This window comes from Electrophorus electricus, chromosome 14, assembly GCF_013358815.1.
Source record: "Electrophorus electricus isolate fEleEle1 chromosome 14, fEleEle1.pri, whole genome shotgun sequence".
Taxonomy (NCBI): Eukaryota; Metazoa; Chordata; class Actinopteri; order Gymnotiformes; family Gymnotidae; genus Electrophorus; species Electrophorus electricus.
Genome location: NC_049548.1, coordinates 19,722,539 through 19,747,133, shown reverse-complemented (window position 1 = coordinate 19,747,133; position 24,595 = coordinate 19,722,539). Strand labels below are relative to the sequence as shown.

The following is a 24,595-nucleotide window of genomic DNA, read 5'->3' as shown; positions in this document are numbered from 1 at the left end:
CTATAGGGAGTCAGAGAGTGGCAGAGAGAGAGATGAGTTTAGGGAGTCAGAGAGTGGCGGAGAGAGATGACTTTAGGGAGTCAGAGAGAGGCAGAGAGAGATGACTTTAGGGAGTCAGAGAGAGGCAGAGAGAGAGATGACTTTAGGGAGTCAGAGAGAGGCAGAGAGAGATGACTTTAGGGAGTCAGAGAGAGGCAGAGAGAGATGACTTTAGGGAGTCAGAGAGAGGCAGAGAGAGATGACTTTAGGGAGTCAGAGAGAGGCAGAGAGAGATGACTTTAGGGAGTCAGAGAGAGGCAGAGAGAGATTACTTTAGGGAGTCAGAGAGATGACTTTAGGGAGTCAGAGAGAGGCAGAAAGAGATTACTTTAGGGAGTCAGAGAGAGGCAGAGAGATAGATGACTTTAGGGAGTCAGAGAGAGGCAGATAGATGACTTTAGGGAGTCAGAGAGAGGCAGAGAGAGATTACTTTAGGGAGTCAGAGAGAGGCAGAGAGAGAGATGACTCTAGGGAGTCAGAGAGAGGCAGAGAGAGATGACTTTAGGGAGTCAGAGAGAGGCAGAGAGAGATGACTTTAGGGAGTCAGAGAGAGGCAGAGAGATGACTTTAGGGAGTCAGAGAGAGAGATGGCTGTAGGGAGTCAGAGAGAGTCAGAGAGAGAGAGATGAATTTAGGGAGTCAGAGAGCCTCAGAGAGAGAGAGATGACTATAGGGAGTCAGAGAGTGGCGGAGAGAGAGATGACTATAGGGAGAAAGAGAGAGAAAGACATGGAAGAGAGAGATGTGGAGAGATGCAGGGAGAGAGAGAGAGAGAGAGAGAGAGAGAGAGAGAGAGAGAGAGAGAGAGAGAGACTTGTAGCCAAAGAAACAAGGAGCTGCTGTTCTGAGGCTGCACTACCACACACACACCCAAACCCATACCCCATACATTCACTCACACCCCATACACACAACACCCCATACACACCTACACACACACACACACACACACACACACACACACACACACACGCCAGAATAATAAGAATCACAAGGAATAAAGCTAAGACTGCTATATACTCTTTAAAATCATTCTTATATTTTAGCAAGATACACAAGACTGTAGAAAAAAACAATTAAAAAAAATTTCAAATTCTTTCTGCTGTTAGAAAAGCTACAATTTAAATATTGTTATTGAAATGTTTTTATTTTCATGCTTTGTTTCAATATTATTCAATTCATAGTCTGAAATATGTCAGCTGTTCCAGCTGCACTGTATGTGCGCCTAGAGTTTTCCCACACGAGCCACTTGTAAATGTCCTGCCCTGACAGGATGCACGTCCTACATGCACCTAATGATGGAGATGTGTAGCGTGGCAGGTGGATGCTGGGCGTAGCTTCTGAACTCCCTCTCTGATGTTCTTCTTCAGCTTTCATCGCTGCCCTTTACATAGACAAAGACCTGGAGTACGTCCACGCCTTCATGAACGTCTGCTTCTTCCCACGGCTGAAGGTATGCCCAGTCCTGCAGAGAGAGAGAACATGATGGGAAGGGAAGGAGAGAGAGAGCACAAGGGGGGGTGAAAAAAGTGAGAATGAGAGAGAGAGAGAGAGAGAGAGAGAGAAAGAGGGAGGTTCTGCCGTGTTAGAGCTCAGTGATTTAACCCTTGAGGCTAATGGCTAATTGCTAGCATTGCTCTCTTTAACAGATCCGTCATGCTTGTGAGCCAGTTTAAAATAACGCATTCTAATCTGTGCTCTTAATTTAGAGCTGTCTGTTGAAGAGCCCTCGCTTCCGTCCTTGCGCTGAGCAGAGCTATTCAGGGAACTATTTATTCTCCTGGCAATCAATCAAGGACACAGCAGTTGGTTCCAGCAGCAGACCGGTGTGATCAATGCCAAGCAGAGTGGCTCATTTCTGCTTCTGCACTGCTTAAGTGTCACTCTCTGCTCATTAGAGAACTCTCCCCGCACTGCCGTCGAGGCGCTAGCCAACAGAAACGCCGCTCTTTTAAGGCAACAAGGCTAGCAGGCTGTCACTAAAGTAAGCACAGTGTTTTAATAAAGGAAGCTGGGACCGTGGGAGAGAATTCTCTCCCTCTCCTCTTAACGTGGCCTGGAGTCACACTTGTTCTCTCAAGCTGTCTCCCGTACGCACATATGAGCGTGCACACACACACACACACACACACACACACACACACACACTGTGCAATCTTTGGCAGCAGTGTGATATGCCGTGCTAATTGCTGTTGGGCCACACATCTCCAGAGAGAAGGACCTGTGTGTGTGTGTGTGTGTGTGTGTGTGTGTGTGTGTGTGTGTGTGTGTGTGTGTGTGTGTGTTGTGGGATGGGGTCAGAAGGGACCGTAGCCCTGATTTCCATATGGGGGAAGCATGAGTGAAGAACTCCAATTTCCACTCAACCACCACCTCCCCTCTTCAACAGCGGGGCCAGAGGGCAGAGGAGGAGAGTCTTACTGGGACCCTCCGGGGAGCTAAGAAGGTCACAAATTAGGAGAAAGTAGGAAGAATCAGGTACAGAGAGGGTGTACGCGAGCAAGAGACAGAAGGAGTGAGAGCAAGACAGAAAGAAAGTGCGACAGCTCAACTTGTGTTCAGAAGGGACAAAGAAACAGCTGGTAAAGAAAGAGAGAGTAATGGCTACACTACAGCTAGAGACAAAACCCGGGGGCAGGAGAAAGTGGTCACAGGCTGGGTGGAGGGGGGACATAGAGCTACTACAAATGAATTGCAACAGACTATTCTAGGTTCAAAGTCTCCATTTTCTCCCTGTGCCAAGTGCATTTTTGTTAATGGAAGTGCTTTTAGATGTGCCCTTTGAGAGCAATGAGAATGTATCAGTGCTGTACACCTGGGACACTTATTTCTGTCGCCACTGTCCACTTTTGTCTTAAGTAGTCTATGATTTGTTCTGTTTGTCTGTATGTATTAGTGGGTGTGTGTGCATTACTGTGTGTGTGTGTGTGTGTGTGTGTGTGTGTGTGTGTGTCTAAGAAAGCACAAGAAAGAAAATGACTTCTGGCCGTTTATGTTGGCTTTGCAGGAGTTTATTCTGAACCAGGACTGGAACGACCCCAAGTCCCAGCTCCAGCAGTGCTGCCTCACCCTGCGCACGGAAGGAAAAGAACCCGACATCCCGCTCTACAAGTACCAGCTTCTACATTCGCTCACTTCCCCTCGTTCCCTCTCCTGCTTCGCCACTCCTCTGCCCCCTTGCTCACTTCCCCTCGTTCCCTCTCCTGCTTCGCCACTCCTCTGCCCCCTTGCTCACTTCCCCTCGTTCCCTCTCCTGCTTCGCCACTCCTCTGCCCCCTTGCTCACTTCCCCTCGTTCCCTCTCCTGCTTCGCCACTCCTCTGCCCCCTTGCTCACTTCCCCTCGTTCCCTCTCCTGCTTCGCCACTCCTCTGCCCCCTTGCTCACTTCCCCTCGTTCACTCACCTGCTCCCTTATAAAGTTGCTCATTTATCTGTACACTGGATAGTGGATGGATTGTGCTTGTATATGGTGCAGAGAGTTAAAGAGTGAGGAAGGGGGACAGCGAAGGTGAGACAGAGAGAACATGTGTGCAAGAGAATGCGAAGAGCGATTGAGTCAGGCAGTGAAGGAGTGAGTGAGGGAGTGTGTGAAGGAATGAATGAGTGAGGAATGGAGGAGTGGGTTAGTCTTGTCTGTGTCTGTCTGACTTTGTGTGTGTGAGAGATATAGAAAAAGAGACCATGTGTCTATATGCATTTGAGAGATTCTGTGTGTGTGACAAATAAAATGAGAGGAACTCTGTGTGTGTGTGTGTGTGTGTGTGTGTGTGTGTGTGTGTGTGTGTGTGTGTGTGTGTGTGTGTACTACATTAGAAATTATAAGTGAAACAACAGAAACTACATGTGAAACAGGGTACACTGTATTACTGCCCCACACTGTAATACTGCCCCACACCATGATAGTGCCCCACACCATAATGCTGCCCTACAACGTAATACTGCCCCACATTGTAATGTTCCCCCACCCTGTATTACTGCCCAACACTGTATTACTGCGCTACACTGTAATACTGCCCCACAGTATGGTTCACACTGACTCTGATAGAGGAGAATGATGGGGCTTAGGGTTCCACAGAGAATAATGTGGTTGCACAGTGCAGTATTCTTGAGTAATGATGTATTAGGAAACCAAATATCATTTTTACAGACTATCCATGTCTTCTGATGAAACATATGTGTTTCCTTGGCAAATGATGGGGTGCAGTTGGATGACGTGCATTATAAAATCAGTGTCAGACTCATCCTCATGTTGTGGCTTATGGCTTGAGCTCACCCAGTGCGATGTCCAAACTGTGTGGTGGTGTTCTTGGCCACAGTGGTTACAGAATGTTCTTGTGCCATCATTTACCAACTCGCTCTCATTTGTTTAAGCACTCTTTCTGAGCAATCCTTTTAGCACCTGGGAACATGCTATTACAGTGTACAGTGAACAGATTGTTTTATACTTGATCTTCTAACCCCATTCTATGTTTCTGCCAGACTCAACCTGATTTTCTCTAATGTCAAAAGACTTCATAAAATGCTGGATTCACATATTTGTACTGTGTGAGGGGAAATCACACGGAGCACGGGGACGCAACATGGAGACACAGGGACACATTCACGTGTGCTTTCCCTTCTGGAACGGTTCACAAAGCTGCATGATAATTGGGTCAGAAGTGTGTGAATGCTCTACAGAGCTGTGTGATGATTGGATCAGAACTGTGTGAATGCTTCACAGAGCTGCATGATGATTCGGTCAGAGCTGTGTGAACACTTCACAGAGCTGCATGATGATTGGGTCAGAGCTGTGTGAACGCTTCACAGAGCTGCATGATGATTGGGTCAGAGCTGTGTGAACGCTTCACAGAGCTGCATGATGATTGGGTCAGAGCTGTGTGAACACTTCACAGAGCTGCATGATGATTGGGTCAGAGCTGTGTGAACGCTTCACAGAGCTGCATGATGATTGGGTCAGAGCTGTGTGAACGCTTCACAGAGCTGCATGATGATTGGGTCAGAGCTGTATGAACGCTTCACAGAGCTGCATGATGATTGGGTCAGAGCTGTGTGAACACTTCACAGAGCTGCATGATGATTGGGTCAGAGCTGTGTGAACGCTTCACAGAGCTGCATGATGATTGGGTCAGAGCTGTGTGAACGCTTCACAGAGTTGCATGATGATTATATCAGACCTAATTATTAATGGAACGTTGGAGTATTGTTCCAGTTCATGGTAACACCAAACACTTAGGAGACACTTTGTAAGGTAGCACACCTAGAGCAGTTTCCACAACTTTATAATGAGAATCTAAATTTGTAATAATTTGCTCATGTACCTATTCACTGACGTGTTTCAAAGTTTAGATTACAGGTTGTATTCATAACAAACCCTGTATCTTTAAGGTTTTGTTTGTAACAGGTCATTTAGATTAGAGGTCTTGTTTGTAACAGGTAAATCAAATTAGAGGTTATGTTTGTCACATGTTACCAGCAAACTATAGCTAAGAGAAGGAAGCAAGATGTACTTTTGTCCAGACTGAATAGGTAAGGGACCACCAAATATAACAGCTGGACTGAAATATTATGCCTTGTAACATGATGAGCTTTAAGCTTTAGCCTGACATAGTGTTAAGTTAATGTATAATTCTGGTCTTAGCTGGCATGAGTATGTGCTGCTAAGGTGAGCAATAATAGTAGTGTGGACTGGTGGCAGGTAGAATATTTTCTCTTCTGAAAATCAGTTAAGGTATATAATATAAAATGTGGGTGTTGCGTGTATGTAAGACCTATGTCAGTGGATAAGTGTAAGACTGCTTATATATCAATGTATTTGTAGAAGACTGCATATTCTGTGTGTGTGTGTGTGTGTGTGTGTGTGTGTGTGTGTGTGTGTGTGTGTGTGTGTGTGTGTGTGAGATACATACATACACATCCCACAGATTGAGATCTGGGGAATTTGGAGGCCAAGTCAACACCTTGAACTCTTCCACGTTCCTCAAAACATTCCCGAGCAATTTTTGCCATGTGGCAGGGCGCATTATCCTACTGAAAGGGTCCACTGCCATTAGAGAATACTGTTGTCATGAAGGGGTGAACTTGGTCTGCAGTAATGTGTAGGTAGGTGGTATTTTCAAAGTAACATCCACATGAATGCCAGGACCAAGGTTTCCCAGCAGAACATTAACCAGAACATCACACTGCCTCCGCCGGCTTGCCTTCTTCCCATCGTGCATCTTGGCACAAATGATGCATTTGTAGCTGGCTGTTTACATGATATTAAAGAGAATTTGATTTATCAGACGTGACACCTTATTCCACTGCTAATGCTCATGTGCCCATTGTAGGTGCTTTCAGCAGTGGACAGGGGTCAGCGTGGACACTGCTCTGTTTCTATGCAGCCCCGTACACGTTTCTATCATAGCTAGCATTAACTTATTCAGCAATATAAGCTGCAGTATCTGTTTTGTGAGATTGGATCACAGGCATCACGGAGCCTTGGGTGTCCATGTCACCATTTCATCGCTTGTCCTTCCTTGGACCACTTTTGGTAGGTGTGAACCACAGCATACCAGGAACACCCCAGAAGACCTGCTTTTCTGACTCAGTCTTCTGTCCATTACAGTTTGGTTCTTGTCAAATTTGCTCAGACCCTTACCCTTGCCTGTTTTTCGTGCTTCTAACACATCACCTTCAAGAACTGACTGTTCACTTGTGGCCTAATATATCTCACTCCATGATGGGTGCCATTGTAAGGAAATGTTATTCAATTCACTTGTCAAAGATCTTAATGTTGTGCCTGATCAGTGCATATATCAAGCGTAAGACGCATACATACATACATACATACATACATACATACATACATACATACATACATTGATGATAGCTGAGGAAGGACCTCTGTCTGAAACACACAAACACATATTTTATATATATATATATATATATATATATATGTGTGTGTGTGTGTGTGTGTGTGTGTGTGTGTGTGTACATGTTTCCAGAGAAACAGGATGTTTCAACAGAGGTCCTTCCTTAGCTATCGATGTTATGATTAAATTTATTCATATGTAAACTGGTTCCTACAAATTCAGAACCACTTTGTACAGCTGATGAATGTGTCTGTGTGTATTCGTTTATGACTGTTCATATATCATTTTTAGTGTAACATTGCATATATATTGTTAGAGTCGTGTCTATATTATCAGATGAACTGACATTTTCCTTTAGTATTTGCGGCTTTAATTCAGAATCCATTGTTCCATCAAAGAAGGCAAGCTGTCCTGGCCCAGATACAGCAACACAGACCCAAACCATGATACTACCACCACCATGTTTCACAGAAGAGATGAGGTTTTTATGCTGGAATGCAGCGTTTCCCTTTCTCCAAACAACACTTCTCATTTAAACGAAAAACGCTGTTCCAGTAGCCTTCTGGCTTGTCCATGAGATCTTTAATAAACTGCAGATGGGCAGCAGTGTTCTTTCTGGAGATCAGTGTTTTTCTTCCACCCTACCATGCACACCACTGTTGTTCAGTGTTCTGATGGTGGACTCATCAACCTTAGCCAATATGAGAAAGGCCTTTAATTTTAAGTTACCTTGTGGTTTTTTTGACCTCACAGACTATTACACACTTGATCTTGGCATGATCTTTGTTGGTCGACAACTGCTGGGGGGGTGTAATAATGCTCTTGAATTTCCTCCATTTTTATACAGTTTGACTGAATTCGTGGAGTCCAAACTCTCTTTAGAGATGGTTATGTAACCTTTTCCAGCCTGAGCATCAACAACTCTTCTTCTGAGGTCCTCAGAAATCTTCTTTTTTTGTGCCATGATACACTTCCACAAATGTGATGTGAAAATGAGAATTTTCTCTGTTCTTTAAATAAAACAGGGTGTCCACTCGCATCTGATTGACATTCCACTGATTGACAACAGCTGACTAAAATTTCATCTTCAAATTAACTGCTAATCCTAAGGTTTCACATACTTTTGCCACTCGCAGATATGTGATACTGGATAATTTTCCTTAATAAATAAATGACAGATAATATTTTTCTCATTAATCTGATTTGGTTCTATCTAATTTTAAGAGTTTAAGGTCAAATTTATGCAGAAATATAGCAACTTCTAAAGTGTTCACCAACTTTCAGGCACCACTGTAAAACTGCATATATATTGGTGTATTAGTGCAAGAATGCATATATATTGGTGTATTAGTGCAAGAATGCATATATATTGATATAGTAGTATAAGGCACTGTGACCTGCAAAGACAATATAGTAGGTAGAGCTGCACTCTGAGCACAGACAGTACAGTAGGTAGAACCGCAGTCAGATCAGCACGGATGGTATGGTAGGTAGATTGTGAGCACAGATGGTACAGTAGGTAGAACTGCACTGAGATCAGCACAGATGGTACGGTAGGTAGATTCGCACTGTGAGCACTGATGGTACAGTATGTAGAGCTGCACTGAGATCAGCACACATGATATACTACGTAGAGCTGCACTGTGAGCACAGACGGTACAGTAGGTAGAACCACACAGTGATCAGCATGACTGATCAGGTGACTTTCGGGTGCGGTGTTAGCTCAGTGATTAAGGTACTTGACTTGTAATAGGAGGGTTGCCAGTTCAAGCCCCACTGATGCCACTTTTGGGCCCCTGGGCAAGGCCCTTAACCCTCAGTTGCTGAAGTTGTGTTCACTCAGAATTATAAGTCGCTTTTGATAAAAGCATCAGCTAAATTCCATAAATGTAAATGTCTCTGATTCAGGAGACAGTTGGTCCTCGGATACAGGGACTGTTGGTCCTCAGATTCAGGAGACAGTTGGTCCTCAGATACAGGGATTGTTGGTCCTCAGATTCCCAGTGTTTATTTGTGCATGTGGAGAAACTGACTGTTTTTTTAACATGTGGATGGAAGATGAGGGTGCTACTCTAACACTGACCATCAGTCCATGTGTGATCAAACTTAAGATGAGCAAGAGAGACAAGAGGAGGAGAGAAGGAAGGGGGCGTAGATAGAGAGGGGGTAGATAGAGAGGGGGTAGATATGAAGGTGGTCGATAGAGAGGGGGTAGATATGAAGGTGGTCGATTAGAGAGGGGGTAGATAGAGGGGTAGATATGAAGGTGGTCGATAGAGAGGGGGTAGATATGAAGGTGGTCGATAGAGAGGGGGTAGATATGAAGGTGGTCGATAGAGAGGGGGTAGATAGAGGGGGGGTAGATATGTCATATGTCACAGAGTCATTCAGAAAATCTGAAATATAGAAGCAATTAAACCTTAAGTATACATCTATCAAACATAAATTAAAAATAGAAACAATCCCAAATGAAGCATATAAGATTTATAAAGGGCATATGAGCTCTTCACCCTTGGCCCAAGGCTTTGGTTAGGGTTGGACAGAACATGTTTAAAATCTACTGCTGCAACTACAGAAAGAGCCATAAATGATTAATTACGCACTGCAAATGACCACATGATATTAAATATGTATCTGCATCATGAAATAAGTAAATATGTTGTTAAAAATGCAGTTAATAGGAACCTGCCTCTTGCTAATGTGTTAACAATGCACATGCAGTCATAACGTCTCTCAAAATTGCCTGGTTTTTCTGTGAAGAATAGCTAATAACAAATAATCGTTGCATTTTAAAGTATCAGGGTTGTTGTGTGTGTTTCATGATGTGTGTTGAACATTGTATGATTCGTGTTCATTGCGTCTATTATGAGCGTTAGGTGTTTCATGAGCGCTGTGTTGGACATTGAGCATTTCCTAAAGATTGTGTGGGTTTCATGGTCGTTGTGTGTATATAGTCCGGTCAGACCCCTCTGTGCCTCTTGGCGGGAGAGAGCATTGTCAATTTCCTCAACTCTTTCCCTTGGTGACCAATTTTGCTGTGAAACATTTTTAGCCCAAGAGTTAAGCCCCATGATCCAGTTTTATTGTGTTTCTGTCCAGTGAGTGTTTCAGACCAGGTAAGCACTTCAGCCATCCGCATGGCCAGAGATGAATGACCCTGTGGGTCTTGTCCAATGGAGTCTTCCCTTTCTCCTCTTCCCATTCTGGATGGCCCAGAGTCCCCAGCAGTTTCTCCTTTACTCTCTCCTGTTCTCTCCCCTACTCTCACTCTCTCCTCTCACTCTAATAGTTTGTAGCTGAATATGACAATAATGGTTCTAATAGTCATATAAATAATAATAAAAGTTTAAAAAGTGACAAATTATAAGCTATACAAAACAAAATCAGTAATAATGGCAGTAAATATATAAACAGAGATGTGGTGCATGTAGTAGTGTAGTGTGGTGTTCACTGTCTCAGACGGTGACGTTGCCACATATTTTGCAAGGAAGGGGCTGTTTCCTTCTGAGGATAATTTGTAATTATTTAGGTTGAGAGAAAAATTTAAATTGGGGAGTATACTATTACATTTTACTTTTAAATTTTGGAGAATCTGTGTGATTTTTTTTTTTTTTCACAATGGAGGAGAAATTGCTGTTCTGTCTTCACCACTCTCACAGTGACCACACAGTCTTCTCATTGCTCTCACAGTGACCTCGCAATCTTCTCTCTCTCTGGGCAGCCAGGATTGTTTGTATCTGCCTGTTTCTGTGGCCAGATTGTGGTCATTGAGTCATGGTACATGGTGAGGATCTGCTGTGGATTTGACGGTGTTAGTTCATATTCTCTGTTTAGGGCCTGACAGGTCAGTTATTTAGACTGAATTTTGGTATCAGTGTCTGTGTTCCAGATAGACTTCTTTGCTTTGTCTGATTAATTTGATTAAATCCCTTTCTAGACTACTCTCTCTCTAGACTGTACTCTCTAAGCTACTCTTTCTCATGACTGTACTCACTCTTTCTCACTCTCTAGACTATACTCCCTCTCTAGACTACTCTCTCTAGACTGTACTCTCTCTCTTCCACTTGCACTCCTACTCCCTGAATCCTTTTTCATTTTATGTTCAGTTTCCTCCTCCGTATGTGATTTTTGTTTTTTTTGTCGCATTCCAGAACACTGCAGACGGTGGGACCATCCCATGCACGGACCTACACGGTTGCCGTGTACTTTAAAGGGGAGAGGATAGGATGTGGAAAAGGCCCCAGGTATGGCTACAATCTGCCCCATGCCTTAGCCCCACCCCATGTAGCGCACCCCAACCTTCTTGGTACTACCCACATGGTACACTCTTCCCCTAATGCCTTAGTCCCTACCCACATGGTACACTCCTCACCTAATGCCTTAGCCCCTACCCACATGGTACACTCCTCACCTAATGCCTTAGCCCCTACCCACATGGTACACTCCTCCCCTAATGCCTTAGCCCTTACCCACATGGTACACTCCTCCCCTAATGCCTTAGCCCCTACCCACATGGTACACTCCTCACCTAATGCCTTAGCCCCTACCCACATGGTACACTCCTCACCTAATGTCTTAGCCCCTACCCACATGGTACACTCCTCACCTAATGCCTTAGCCCCTACCCACATGGTACACTCCTCCCCTAATGCCTTAGCCCCTACCCACATGGTACACTCCTCCCCTAATGCCTTAGCCCCTACCCACATGGTACACTCCTCCCCTAATGCCTTAGCCCCTACCCACATGGTACACTCCTCCCCTAATGCCTTAGCCCCTACCCACATGGTACACTCCTCCCCTAATGCCTTAGCCCCTACCCACATGGTACACTCCTCCCCTAATGCCTTAGCCCCTACCCACATGGTACACTCCTCCCCTAATGCCTTAGCCCCTACCCACATGGTACACTCCTCACCTAATGCCTTAGCCCCTACCCACATGGTACACTCCTCCCCTAATGCCTTAGCCCCTACCCACATGGTACACTCCTCCCCTATTGTCTTCCCTTATCACATCCACTCCAGCCTATTACATTTGAACCTGCTCCCTCTAGGCTTGTATGAGTCCTCTCTCTGGCTTTAAGCTGGTTTGGACTCTCTCTGAACCTTCTTTCTTTCTTTTTGTCTTTTACCCATCCTCAGCTGTTTGTTTTACCCAACCCTAAGATCCCCCCACCACCCACCCCCCGTGGGTGAGCACAGGAGGCTACAGAGGAGAATGTTGTTCTAACAAGACTTTAGAACCTGGACCTGGAGCTTACCTTACCAGACCTGGAGCTTACCTTACCAGACCTGGAGCTTACCTTACCAGACCTGGAGTTTACCTTACCAGACCTGGAGCTTACCTTACCAGACCTGGAGTTTACCTTACCAGACCTGGAGCTCAATCCCGGTGCTCTGTACCATCATACATAGAGACACAGACACACACACTCACACACACACACACAGTTTTAGTAAACACTTTTTTAAATCTCTCTTTCCACTCCTATGCCCTGTAGCTGACTTTCAACCCAGACTTGGAGGTGATGAGTTAAAGCGCTCTCTCTCTCTCTCTCTCTCTCTCTCTCTCTCTCTCTCTCTCTCTCTCTCTCTCTCTCTCTCTCTCTCTCTCGTTCTGTATGTCATGTTCTGTTTTTTTCACCTTGAAACAGCATCCAGCAGGCGGAGATGGGTGCTGCCATGGACGCACTGGAGAAATGTAAGTGATGCATATGATTTCCCTCATTAACCATTACTGAAGAAATGTCGGTGACACGTATGACTATACCCTCATTGAACATTACTGAAGAAATGTCGGTGATGCCTACGACTCTTTAAATATTAAAGGGCACAACCCAAACATTGCAACCCAAACAATAGAAAAGGAAGTGTTGGTAAAAAAGAAAATGTTTTTGATCCTAACAGGTTAACAGATAGCTCCATTTGTGTGTGTGTGAGTGTGTGAGAGTGAGTGCACATATGTGTGCACACACATGCATGAATGCCCAAGTGCAGTGCCTTTTCTGTGTGTGTGTGCGCGCACAAGCACATGAACCTGCATCTGTGTGTCTGACATGTGAGTCTTTGCATTCTCGTGTAAATACGTACAGATCACGTCTGTGGTTCCTTTCATTTCCATTGGGGGCTGTGGGTGCCTTCTGCAGAAGGCATATATTTAAAGTCATGTCCTGAAGCCCACGTTAGTTTCCAGGCCTGACTAGGCCAGCCCCTGACACACTCTCCTCCCATACCACACAATGCAGAAAACAGACTGGGTATCAAGTGCTCTCTGCTACGCTAATGGCCATGGAGGATAGCATTAACAGTTTCATTGTTTGGTCTAATAGGGAGGTGTATTGTTGAGGTGAGCTTTGTTCTGAAAGAGCACTCCAGTGGGAGCACTCTCTAACCATGAGATCACAATGAAGATCTTACTAAGGCCCCTTCACAAAGCTTTGATTCTGGGCTGGTGTTCGGGATAATTATGAAGCACTCAGGGAAAATTAGAAGCATGTTTTCTGGTTTGGACAAAAGCTTCTTTTTTTTAAAGAAAGGCCCAGCGATCCTGTCCACATGCAGCTGGGTCTCTAATGCATTTTAATGTTGATGTGTCCCATCAAGTTCAGTTGTTCTCCATCATGCACATTTACATGTAGTTTCAACAGATTACTTGTGTTTTTTTAAGTCATTAAGTACACTTCAAAAAAGACTGCACTTCCTAAGTGAGTTGCAATGACCACGTATCACCGCAATTTGTAAAATGCTGTGCTATTAAATGAGAAGGAAGTCAGTCTTGTTCCCTAGGACTCACTGGGGCTGCAGGTTTGTAACTCGTGTTTGTACTGTTTGTGAAGGTTCACCGTTCTGATTGAGCCACTGTTGGGGTCCCAATTCACCCCAGATTGATGCTGTCTGTCTCTATTTCCTCTCTGTTTAACAAAGTGCCAGCTCAGACCAGCAGGACGTAGTACACACATGCTCAGGACGTAGTACACACATGCACTCCCGTATCTCCGCGGCGTCTCACTCCGTCTGCTAATAGCACACATGTCTAAAGTACTGACATCTCTGCACTCTTTCTCTTTGCCCATCCCCTGATCTTTCTCTTTGTCCTACCATTCTTCCTGTTTGTCCCTCCCCTTACTTCTCCTGCTCTCTCTTCATACTTTCCTCGCCTCTTCGTGTTTGCACCCCTCCCCATTTCCCCTTGGGAAGGCCCCCTTGTTTGCCCCTCCTCCTCTGTATTCATTTCCTCCTCCCCTTCCTGTCTGCCCTTCTTCCACCTTCCTGCTTGCCACTCTTTCTTCCTGTCCTTCACTCATTTATTTTGTCTCATCCCTCTATCCCTCTTTCTCTGTTATCACCTCTCTTTCCCTCGTTTGTTCACTCTCACTCCCTCTTGCCTCCTTAATCTGTTTTTTTCCCCTTTCCCAGTAGTTCAGGCCTCTCCGGCAGGCATCTGTCAGTTTGATTGATACTTGCTCGTTGCTGGTAAATGAACATTTCCCCTTCATAAATTGCCGTTTTGTGTGACTAGATTAGCGATTCCTCCAGAAAAGGTCATTTCGTTTAATATCATCTATCCGTCACGTTCTAGTTGGCACAGCAGTGGTAGATAGTGGTAGAGTTCAAAATTCCTCTTTTTTGAATGAACAAGTTGGGGTTGGGGGGTCTCTCTCTTTTCTCTTTCTCTCATTCTCTTTCTCCTCCTTTCTTCTTACCTCACTCTTTCTCCCTGTCGTTCAGCCCCCTTGTGGCTTGTCAGTTGAGCTCCAGTAGAGGAAGTGGCATGTACTGATTTGCTGTGAAATCAGATCGTGCAGGGCAGCTGAGTGTGCTGGCTGTTTTGCAGCAGCATGGAGCAGATGATCGTTGTAAAGCTGGATGAGGTTTGGCCCCTGTGCCACGTGCTCAAGGAGTTATCTCAGAGTCGGGCCTTCATATGGACAGCGCTCAGTGCGTGCAGTGGAATCTGTTTTTTACCACTGGTGATATTGGTAAAAGCACTTTTATTTTCAGAACATTTAAAGATGTTGCTTAATTTTTGTCTTCTTGAAACAAAGGAATGGAATTTAGGGCACTGCATGTCTGGAACTCTGCCTTTGTGTGGCTGGAATTCTGCCAGTGTTTGACCAGAATTATGCCATTTCATGACAGGAGTTCTGCCATTGTGTAACCGGAATTCTGCAGTGTTATGGCTGAACATTTGAGTACTAAAAGGTGGTGGACTTCAGAATGATACCTTCACGCCAGTGAACTTCAGAATGACACATTCACACCAGTGAACTTCAGAATCATTATATGTTCACATCGGTGAACTTTAGAATAATGAATCATTTTGGGGGAGGTGGGCTGTGTATCAACTTTCCTATTTCCCTGTGGGGCCAGCATTTCCTCATTCTGGTTCATCTGGGCCATGATGGGGAAGAATTTTCTAGTAACTCTGCCGTTGTAAAACGTAAATCTGGCAACCTTTTGGCAGAGGGAACATGGTAAGCTGATGGTTTCTTGTTTAATGCCACTGGCTTTGACAGTCTGTTGCCTGTTTGTGTCAAGGCTAAATTTAATGTTAACCATCATCTCACTTTTACTTGGAGCAAAAATGTAGAGAGCAGGAGAAATACAGAGGCAGCTCAGGACAGTGGGGAGAGACCATACAGAATTACTGTCTATAGAGCAGGACCTGCGGTACGCACACACACAAATCCCACACACATAAACATATATGCAACAACTTTGGGGTTTAAAGAGTGGGCTGTTTACACATTCACAAACATCCACACACCTTTTCAACCTCTTACGCAGACATACACGATGTGTTGTGGACAGGTCCTCTAGACCAGTTTTCTGTTGTGGACCGATGTTTTGGTAGAGAGAAAGAAGCGTGAGACAGCTAACCCTAACCCTCTAGGCAGGTTTCAGATGTGAGTCACAGCCAACTGCACTCTAAAGAGTTACTGTAGGTACTGTAGAAACCTCTGAGATCATTTGAAGATGGAGGAATATATCAGGTTTTGGTATATACCATGTGAACAAAGGTGAATGTGAATGGACCTGTTCCGAGTGAATCCCTTCCCCCGGTATACACATGGACAAACTACTACAAAGCAAATGGGGATCCAATGATGTCTTCGTCTTTTGGTTGTTTGTGGACATAGTTTTTGTCTTCGGTTTATAGATGTGACAGATGTCTGTGGTAAGAAGAAATTAGGTGCTTAAATCTTTTCCCCAAACACACATTTGATTGGCTATAACCTGAGATAGTTCCACATTTCCTCCAGACACATATTTGATTGGCTATAAACTGAGATAGTGACATGTCTCCTCCAAAATGCTCACCTCTTTCTCCATGGCTGCTTTGACAGTGTGAGTTTCAAGCTCGGTGCACTGAGGCAGAAATAGCCAAATAAGGTCTTTTCAGTTTATTTATTTTGTTGGGGACCATTTCCCAAACATGTTCAACTCAGGAGAGAAGAGATACTTTGCACCAGTGTTAGGTAATAAACTAATTTCCATTTGCAGTCCCAGGGCAGGTAAACGTATGACTAATACTAAAAACATAATAAAGCCCACAACATCAATTAAATATTTAACTGCCTCACTTCCCTGATCTTATCTTCCCCGTTCAGTCCAATTACATACCAGGCTCTCATCACCCAACACCTATACAACATACACAATCCTAATGAGAATCCAGATAACAGGGTCCGATTACGTTAATGCAAATATGATATTTTGTAATCCATTTTTTGTTTCATGGGAGAAAAAGTCTTAAAATCTGCACAAGTTTTCATATCAGTGGTTAATGCATTCCATTGTTTAATAGCTTTGACTCAAAAAACAGATTGTGCAAAAAGGTAGCTCGTGTAGGAAGACTACAGTGCCCCCTGTAGACAGTCTTTTAACCCAGCTCTTACACTCAGAGCGAAGCTGATCAAAGCTCTTCAAGCATGTGTGCACAGTGTTATGGATAATCAAACACCACACAAACATTCTGAATACATAAATCTGAATACATAAAACTGGACAATTCTATTTTATTGTATTGCTCATCTTTTTTGTGTTCCTTGAAGCTAAGTGTAGGATCCAGAGCAATACCTAAATGTTTAAATTCCTCCACATTTTTTTTATCTTTATTTACCAAAATCTCAGGATAATCCCTGTTTTTGTTTATTACATGTTGACTGTTTTCTCAACATTGAGTTAAACTGGAATCCCTGAGCCACTTTTTCTGTAGCTTATGATAATTTGGCATCAACTTGCAGTGCATCATGTCCATGGGTATACAGGACTGTCATCAGCATGCATCTGAAGCTCCACACCAGTGCATACTGATTTTAGATCATTGATGTATAAACTGAAAAACAGAGGTCCCAATATAGAACCCTGTGGAACTCTGATGTCCCAAGCTTTAGGTGGTGATAAAACAGAATTATTCCTCACACATTGACATCAGACCAGAAAAAAATTGATTTTTATCCAGTTTTGTGCATTCATGGAAACTTAGAAAAAAAGGTATTTGTTTTTTTTTTACAGTGCCAGAGACCTTACACAAGTCTAGAAAGACCCACAACCTCCCCAGGAATAACCAGGCATGGTGTTACTCAAGTCCCTCCCATGGCTGAAGCAATATGCTTTTAGTCAACTACATTGCTCAGCTAAATCTGAAGGGTTCATTTGTCTTTTCTACCAACTCTACCCTCCTCTCATTCTTGGCCCATATGTTGCCTATAAATTGGGGGGATAAAGGTTTTTGTCTGTACCCTGGGTTAGGGTAGAGAGGGGTCTGATTCCCTGGGGTAGAGGGTTAGGGTAGAGAAGCGTCTGATTCCCTGGGGTAGAGGGTTAGGGTAGAGAGGCGTCTGATTCCCTGGGGTAGGGGGTTAGGGTAGAGAAGCGTCTGATTCCCTGGGGTAGAGGGTTAGGGTAGAGAGGCGTCTGATTCCCTGGGGTAGAGGGTTAGGGTAGAGAGGCGTCTGATTCCCTGGGGTAGAGGGTTAGGGTAGAGAAGCGTCTGATTCCCTGGGGTAGAGGGTTAGGGCTAAAGAGGGGTCTGGTTCCCTGGGATAGTGGCACTTGATTCACTGGGAAAGATGGGTCTGATCTCTGGGGTACAGGAGTCTGATTCACATTAATAAGAACTGGTTAGATGTGTGTTGATGGCTGGGGAGTGAGGTGAGCTGACAGGCTCTGATTTTCACATTTAATAATGACAACTTGATTAATTAAGAGGTCTTGTTTGATAACGCATGCTTTGTTGAATAATGCAGGGTTGGTTAACAGCACTGGTTTGGACAGTCTGCTGCTGAGGGTTCTTTTTTAAGGGTCCTTATCGTACCTCTGTCATCAGCCATAATTGTTCTACTCCACTAGTCTAGTCATTACTACCACCCCAGACCCCCTCTCCCTGCCACACACAAACACACAGAGTCCTATAAAATTAAGAGCGTAAATAGTCTCCCGAATGTGTCATCTCTTTCTTTCAGAGACGTTCACTTTCAGGGCAGCAGCTCACTAATGAAACAATTGAATTGCCATTATAATGAGAGACGCTCACAATATCAACAGCAGACACCAGGCCCAGTTTCATCAGTGTGCCTACCGTTCTGGACAAGACACGTTCCTCCTGATGTCCATGTACACCGTTGGTGAAGGACTCAATGGCTTTCGCACACAGACCGCCCTCACAGTTCCAAGTCTGAAGCTCTGTCTTTGAACAGAAGTGCTGCATTGTCAGTAAACAAGGTGCAGTCTTAAGCTTGCAGGGTCATCAGTATGCAAAGCGTGCTGCTCAAAAGGTGATTTTCTCTCCAAACCACCTGACTGCTGAGAATTTGCATGATGTTAAAAGTGCCCAACTTTACCGTTGCCTCTGCCAACAAGCACAACTGAACAGCTGTACATTTATTGCATTTATTCTGCTTGTTTGAGTCTTTTAGGTTCTCTTTTGCTTACATTTGCTGCACCTCTTTTGCTCACTCTTGTGTTTTGTCTTCCCACTCTGTCACTCTTGCTTTTTCTTACCACTGTCTCCCTCTATCTCACTCACACACACACTCTCTCACACACACACACACACACACACACACACACACACACACACTTACAGACACACACACACACACACACACACACACACATTCACTCTGAGCCATTTCAGACTTAACAAAGGGCTGTTGTGGACCAAGTACTTCATCCTGAATGAGACTCCACAGAATGGGATGTTGGCCCACAAATTCTGGACTTTCTTGTGCTTCAGAGCGTTTTGGCTTGCACTCTGTTCTGTGCTGAAGTCTGTCTTGAGCTCAGTAAGGGCAGAATGTGCGCAAAGGAATTTTTATTCAAATAGCAGCTCATTTTCTGCTCTTCAGTGCTGGAAAAATGTGAACATTAGTCAGCTCTGGCCCTGAAGCTTTAAGGTAGTGGACTTAACTATTACGGTCATTTAACATTCCTAACACTCCTGGCTTTTAATGTGTTTTGGGCTTGTGGATGTTTCCGTTTTTCTGTTTCTAAGCACATGCTAAAAATGTGTTTTAAGAAATTGGTGTGAATGAAGCACAGACCAGTGTACCAGATATACCAGTGTACCATGCTCCTAATAAATATTAGTATTTAGGTAGTGCTTGTGAGGAAACATACAATATGTAACTGCCACAAATACAGAAAAATGATAGCGTTATCATAGAATATCATAAATTAGAAGTACCCAAAATTCATTTAAAATTAAGGAAGATTTAATACAATCATATTTGGTTTGGTTTTCTAGTAAAGGGAATGTGCTTTATTTGAAAATCATTTGTTTGTGAGGTAATATATTTACATTTACATATATTTGCATGTCCTAGTTTTGTACAATGAGTCACCAGTGTATTTGGTACAGCTGTCTCATAGCACATTAGTGTCTCCATCAGCCAGCATGATTTCACCATTCAGTGGTTATGTGTGTCTGGTGACACAGTGTATTATTATGCTGGAAGGGTCCATAGCCATGGACTTGCTGAACAGCCATGTTCCTCAGTGGGCCCTGCTGTGTGCCAGGAGCACACTCCCCACACCATCACACCTCCACCCTCAACTACCCACACCATCACACCTCCTTCCTAAACTCCCATGCCATCATTCCTCCACCATGAACTCCCCACAGCATCATACATCCACCCTGAACTCCCCAAACCATCACACCTCCACCCTGAACTCTCCAAACCATCACACCTCCATCCTGAACTCCCCACATTATCTCACTTCCACCCTAAACTCCCATACCAGCAAACCTCCACCCTGAACTCGCCACACCATCACATCTTCACCCTGAACTTCACACCATAGCACAACTCTGGAGTGCCTAATTTTATGTGATGTCTTCTTGAAATGTATTGTTTATGTGGGGGTAGGGTTGTAAAACTGATTACCTGGAAACTGTTTATGGCGAAATAGTAAATGGTACCCTTGTATTAAAGCTGTACCTTGCTACATGGAATTTTGGCACATAGGATGAAGGCTTCTCACACACGCACACACAGATACTTCTTTCAGCACATACACATACACCTCTTAATACATACTGAATACTATCACTTTTTTAGGTCATGGTCAAAGTGTTATACTTGTGTAATAAATTTAGCATGAATACAAATTAAATTTGAATGGGACTTTAGTTGTTTTCTTCAACCTGTGGCCATTAATGTGTCTGTAATATATGCCTTGGCACTACTGTTAGCTTAATCCCTCTAGAGAACTCTAGACATTTGCACAGCATCGCCATGTGAAGCTTGCCTGCTTAGTCTGACTGCTGAACACGGACCACTGATACTGACCACTGGACACAGTCTGCTTAGCACTGAACACTGAAAGCTGAATGCTCAACACTGACCACCGACTGCTGACCACTGAGCCTGACCTGCTGTGGTCAGCGTAAGCCGAAATCTAAAAACTGAAAAAGGGTTCAATGTGGCCTGATCTTGTGTGTGGTGAAATGTACACAACTAAACATTTGAAGCATCTTGGTCATCACACATCTTGGTCTTCCTCCATTCACACCTGCAATACAGATCCAGACAATTGCTTCCGCACTTCTGTGATGTGTGTTTTAATTGGGTTTGTTCAGTCCCAGCACTATAACCACATACATAGTGTGACGCCTGTTTTGCAGTGATAGTTAAAATTATGGGGCTCTGTGAACACTGTAATTAATCCTTCTCTATGATCTTGTATCAGTCAAAATAATTGCAGGATCGAAACCGATTTCCACAATTTGTCAGAGCTGCCTTACTAATGTCTTCACAATCCTGATGAAGTTTTCAGGCGTCTGAAATATCTTGACTGAAGGTTGTATCTGCCCTTTTCTTCTCCTCTTGCAGACAACTTCCCACAGATGGCGCATCAGAAGCGCTTCATTGAGCGGAAGTACAGGCAGGAGCTGAAGGAGATGAGAAGAGAACGTGAGCGGCAGGAGCGAGAGAGTGACGATGATGGCGATGACAGCCGCAAGTGAGCATGGAAGAGGAGCATCTTCAGGAGGGGCCTCCAATCAGAAGGCTGAAGTCAGAAGAGGAAATGCACTGGTGCTCATTATGAATTTGACATGCTGAAGACCACACCTGAGTTAGGACCTGTCCCATTACTATGATGCCTAGAAAGACCACACCTGAGTTAGGACCCATCCTATTTCACTGGACATTGCGACTTATCCTGCAGACGTTCCATTGTGTAGCGCTGTGAACTTCCCTTTACATGGTGGCTCTGCCGGTAAAGGAGAGACGGTACTTTTAACTGCTTGTGGCAGAGGTTTTTAGTTTGTGTTTATTTTTATTTGGGAACCTTTTTGGTGCCGTATTTGAATGTTATTTTATATTTAGTAACAATATTGAGTGGATTATGTCTACTAATAAAAAATAATCAACTATCTGTGGAATTGCCTTGCTGTTAAGTTTATACTTAGAAATGAATTATATGTTTGTTATGTTTAGAAATAAATTATATGCTGTTTGCTGAAATTAAGCAACAAGAAGCTGCATTGATGGACAGATGATGGTAGACTGCAGTGATAGACAGGAGGTAGCAGACTGCAGTGATGGGCAGGAGGCAGCAAACTGCAGTGATGGAAGGGGGCAACAGAATGCAGTGATGGGCAGGAGGCAGCAAACTGCAGTGAGAGACAGGAGGCAGCAGGCTGCAGTGATAGATGGCAGGTGCATTTTTTTTCTCCAAAAAATCTCTTCAAGCCTCTTTCTGTGTAATGCGATGGTAGAACAAGCCTACAAAAACACTGGGTTCACAGACGTCCTGTAAATCTCCTGTTGTCTTATTCAGTCTACAAGATGCACAGCCCCAACAGGATGAGGTCTCCCCCGACAGTTTACCAAACCCCTACGTAAAGTTGATCTGTAGGTAGTGCATCATGACTGAAATCTCAGATGCACGTTGGTGAGAGATTCTGTGATGGAGGATATTCAGTGCTTTGTGTAGTTGTTTGCGTATTTGGGAACAGAAGTGTTGCATTGTACAAATTATATCCAGTCAGACCTCCTGTTCTCCCAGTCAGTGCCAAAAAGCACTTTCTGGGAGCAAAGGGAGAAAAGTGGTTCTTTAAAAATAACCCATTTTCATTCTTCTCATTAGGATCAAAAAGTGGAAGTTTGTTCTGGCACTGGGGTTTATTCTTGGATGGTAATAGTTCCCTTGCCTCTGCACTGGTTCTCCAGTGTGCTGTAAACATGCCTCTGCACTGGTTCTCCAGTGTGCTGTAAACATGCCTCTGCACTGGTTCTCCAGTGTGCTGTAAACATGCCTCTGCACTGGTTCTCCAGTGTGCTGTAAACATGCCCCTGCGCTGGTTCTCCAGTGCGCTGTAAACATGCCTCTGCACTGGTTCTCCAGTGCGCTGTAAACATGCCTCTGCACTGGTTCTCCAGTGTGCTGTAAACATGCCCCTGCGCTGGTTCTCCAGTGCGCTGTAAACATGCCTCTGCGCTGGTTCTCCAGTGTGCTGTAAACATGCCCCTGCGCTGGTTCTCCAGTGTGCTGTAAACATGCCTCTGCACTGGTTCTCCAGTGTGCTGTAAACATGCCCCTGCGCTGGTTCTCCAGTGCGCTGTAAACATTCCCCTGCACTGGTTCTCCAGTGCGCTGTAAACATGCCCCTGCACTGGTTCCAGACTGTGTTGTTAAGCATTACTGTGACCCAAAGGCCCATAGGAAGCTCTCAAGGACACAGATGCTCTGTTTATGAAGCGTGCGTATTCACATGCCATTTTTAATAGTGATGTTCAAATATTGTTTATACAAAGGAGTTGTGTTTAAATACTGTTTGTCTTGTCATATTCAAAATTTGCAGGAATATGCATAAAGGTCTCTCTCTCTATTTATTTTATTTCATAGAATTGGTTTAGTGCTGAGCAAATTAAATCAAATTAAAGCAAAAAAAGAAGGAAAGTTTTTAAAAAAGGACACACCAAATTGAGAAATACTGCAATGAAAAATATTTCTGCATGGGAGATTCCTGTGTGCATCCAAGCACTGCAAAAGCAGGAACACCAAAGATTTTTCTGAAAGTCAAATGGAAACTTGAATATGGTTGTGCAGGGGTCAGGGTTGGCCATGGCGGTTGAATGTGATTTCAGCAAGGAATAATGGTCACGGATTACAACATCCCAGGAAGCCTGCGGTGTATGGATGACATGCCTCAGCTCCCACATGATGTCAAAGGCATTTTGATGAAGAGACTCCGGTCAGAAGAACTTTTCTGAAAAGAAGTAGAATAGGATCACAGCATTTAGTTATGGCCAAAATATATTATTTGACAGAACAGGCTTAATCAGTGAGATTCATGGGCTAAGCCCAAGTACAGGTCGACATTAATTTAGTTGAAGCCTGTCAGTCCATTTTTAGATGAGGCAGATATTAAAATGTTCTGTCTGATGCTAATCCTGATTTAGCATGCCCTTTCATCCCATGTTTGCTTGCTTTTATGCTTAACAACTAGGCTGTTAAACACATCTAGAGTGTTTATTTATTCTCTAATCTCAGTACCACTGCAGACAATATTCATGCACAGACAATAAAAATGCATCACAATAGTCTCGTTAAGCCGTTTATTGCTGTTGCTGTGTAGTTGTAAAAATTGATGTAGTTCATTAGGGCTGTTTGTTGCATAATTCCAAACCTCCCACTAATGTTACAATTTATAAAGGTATTGAGCATTTAACAGCAAACAAAAGAAAAGGGAGGCAGCCTCTGTATCCTGCCTGCAGTGTGGAAATTCACAGCTCGGTCTCCTCTATGACAGTTGCTATTATAACTTTCAGTTAGTCCACTGTGTTTTGTTTCATAAACTTTCCTGTGGTGATGCTTTACCATTATTCTCATGTCTGTGCTTTGTGGAGTAACTGCTAATGTAGAATCACTGTGCTGTGTGGAGTCACTGCTGATATAAAATCACTGTGCTGTGTGGAGTCACTGAGCTGATGTACAATCATTGTGTTGTGTGGAGTCACTGAGCTGATGTACAATCATTGTGCTGTGTGGAGTCACTGCTGATATAAAATCACTGTGCTGAAGCGAAGAAACATTTACATGTGAATGGGACATTGTGTTGGCAGCTGATGGCCATCTACATAAACATGTGTGTCTTGATTATCAGGTTTTTAACAGGATACTTGAGTAGGCACACCAGGCGTGGACTTGCAGAAAAACAACTTGAGAGGCTAGAGAGGTATG

At 43.9% G+C, this 24,595-nt stretch overlaps 1 protein-coding gene across 3 annotated transcripts in view; it reads left to right on the top strand.

Annotated features, from left to right (window-relative positions):
- The window catches only part of drosha (drosha ribonuclease III), a 79,695-nt gene extending 57,911 nt beyond the window's left edge, over positions 1-21,784 (top strand). For 2 of the 3 annotated variants that reach the window (XM_035533866.1, XM_027027883.2), the window contains 5 exons: positions 1,410-1,492; positions 3,047-3,150; positions 11,045-11,137; positions 12,550-12,596; positions 21,238-21,784. In XM_035533866.1, coding sequence (XP_035389759.1) covers positions 1,410-1,492; positions 3,047-3,150; positions 11,045-11,137; positions 12,550-12,596; positions 21,238-21,371 — 461 coding nt within the window. In that variant the 3' untranslated portion in view covers positions 21,372-21,784. Of the gene's footprint in view, positions 1-1,409; positions 1,493-3,046; positions 3,151-11,044; positions 11,138-12,037; positions 12,229-12,549; positions 12,597-21,237 lie in introns of those variants that run through there. The other variant, XM_035533867.1, reaches the window with a different exon arrangement.
- Positions 21,785-24,595: the final 2,811 nt, after the last annotated feature.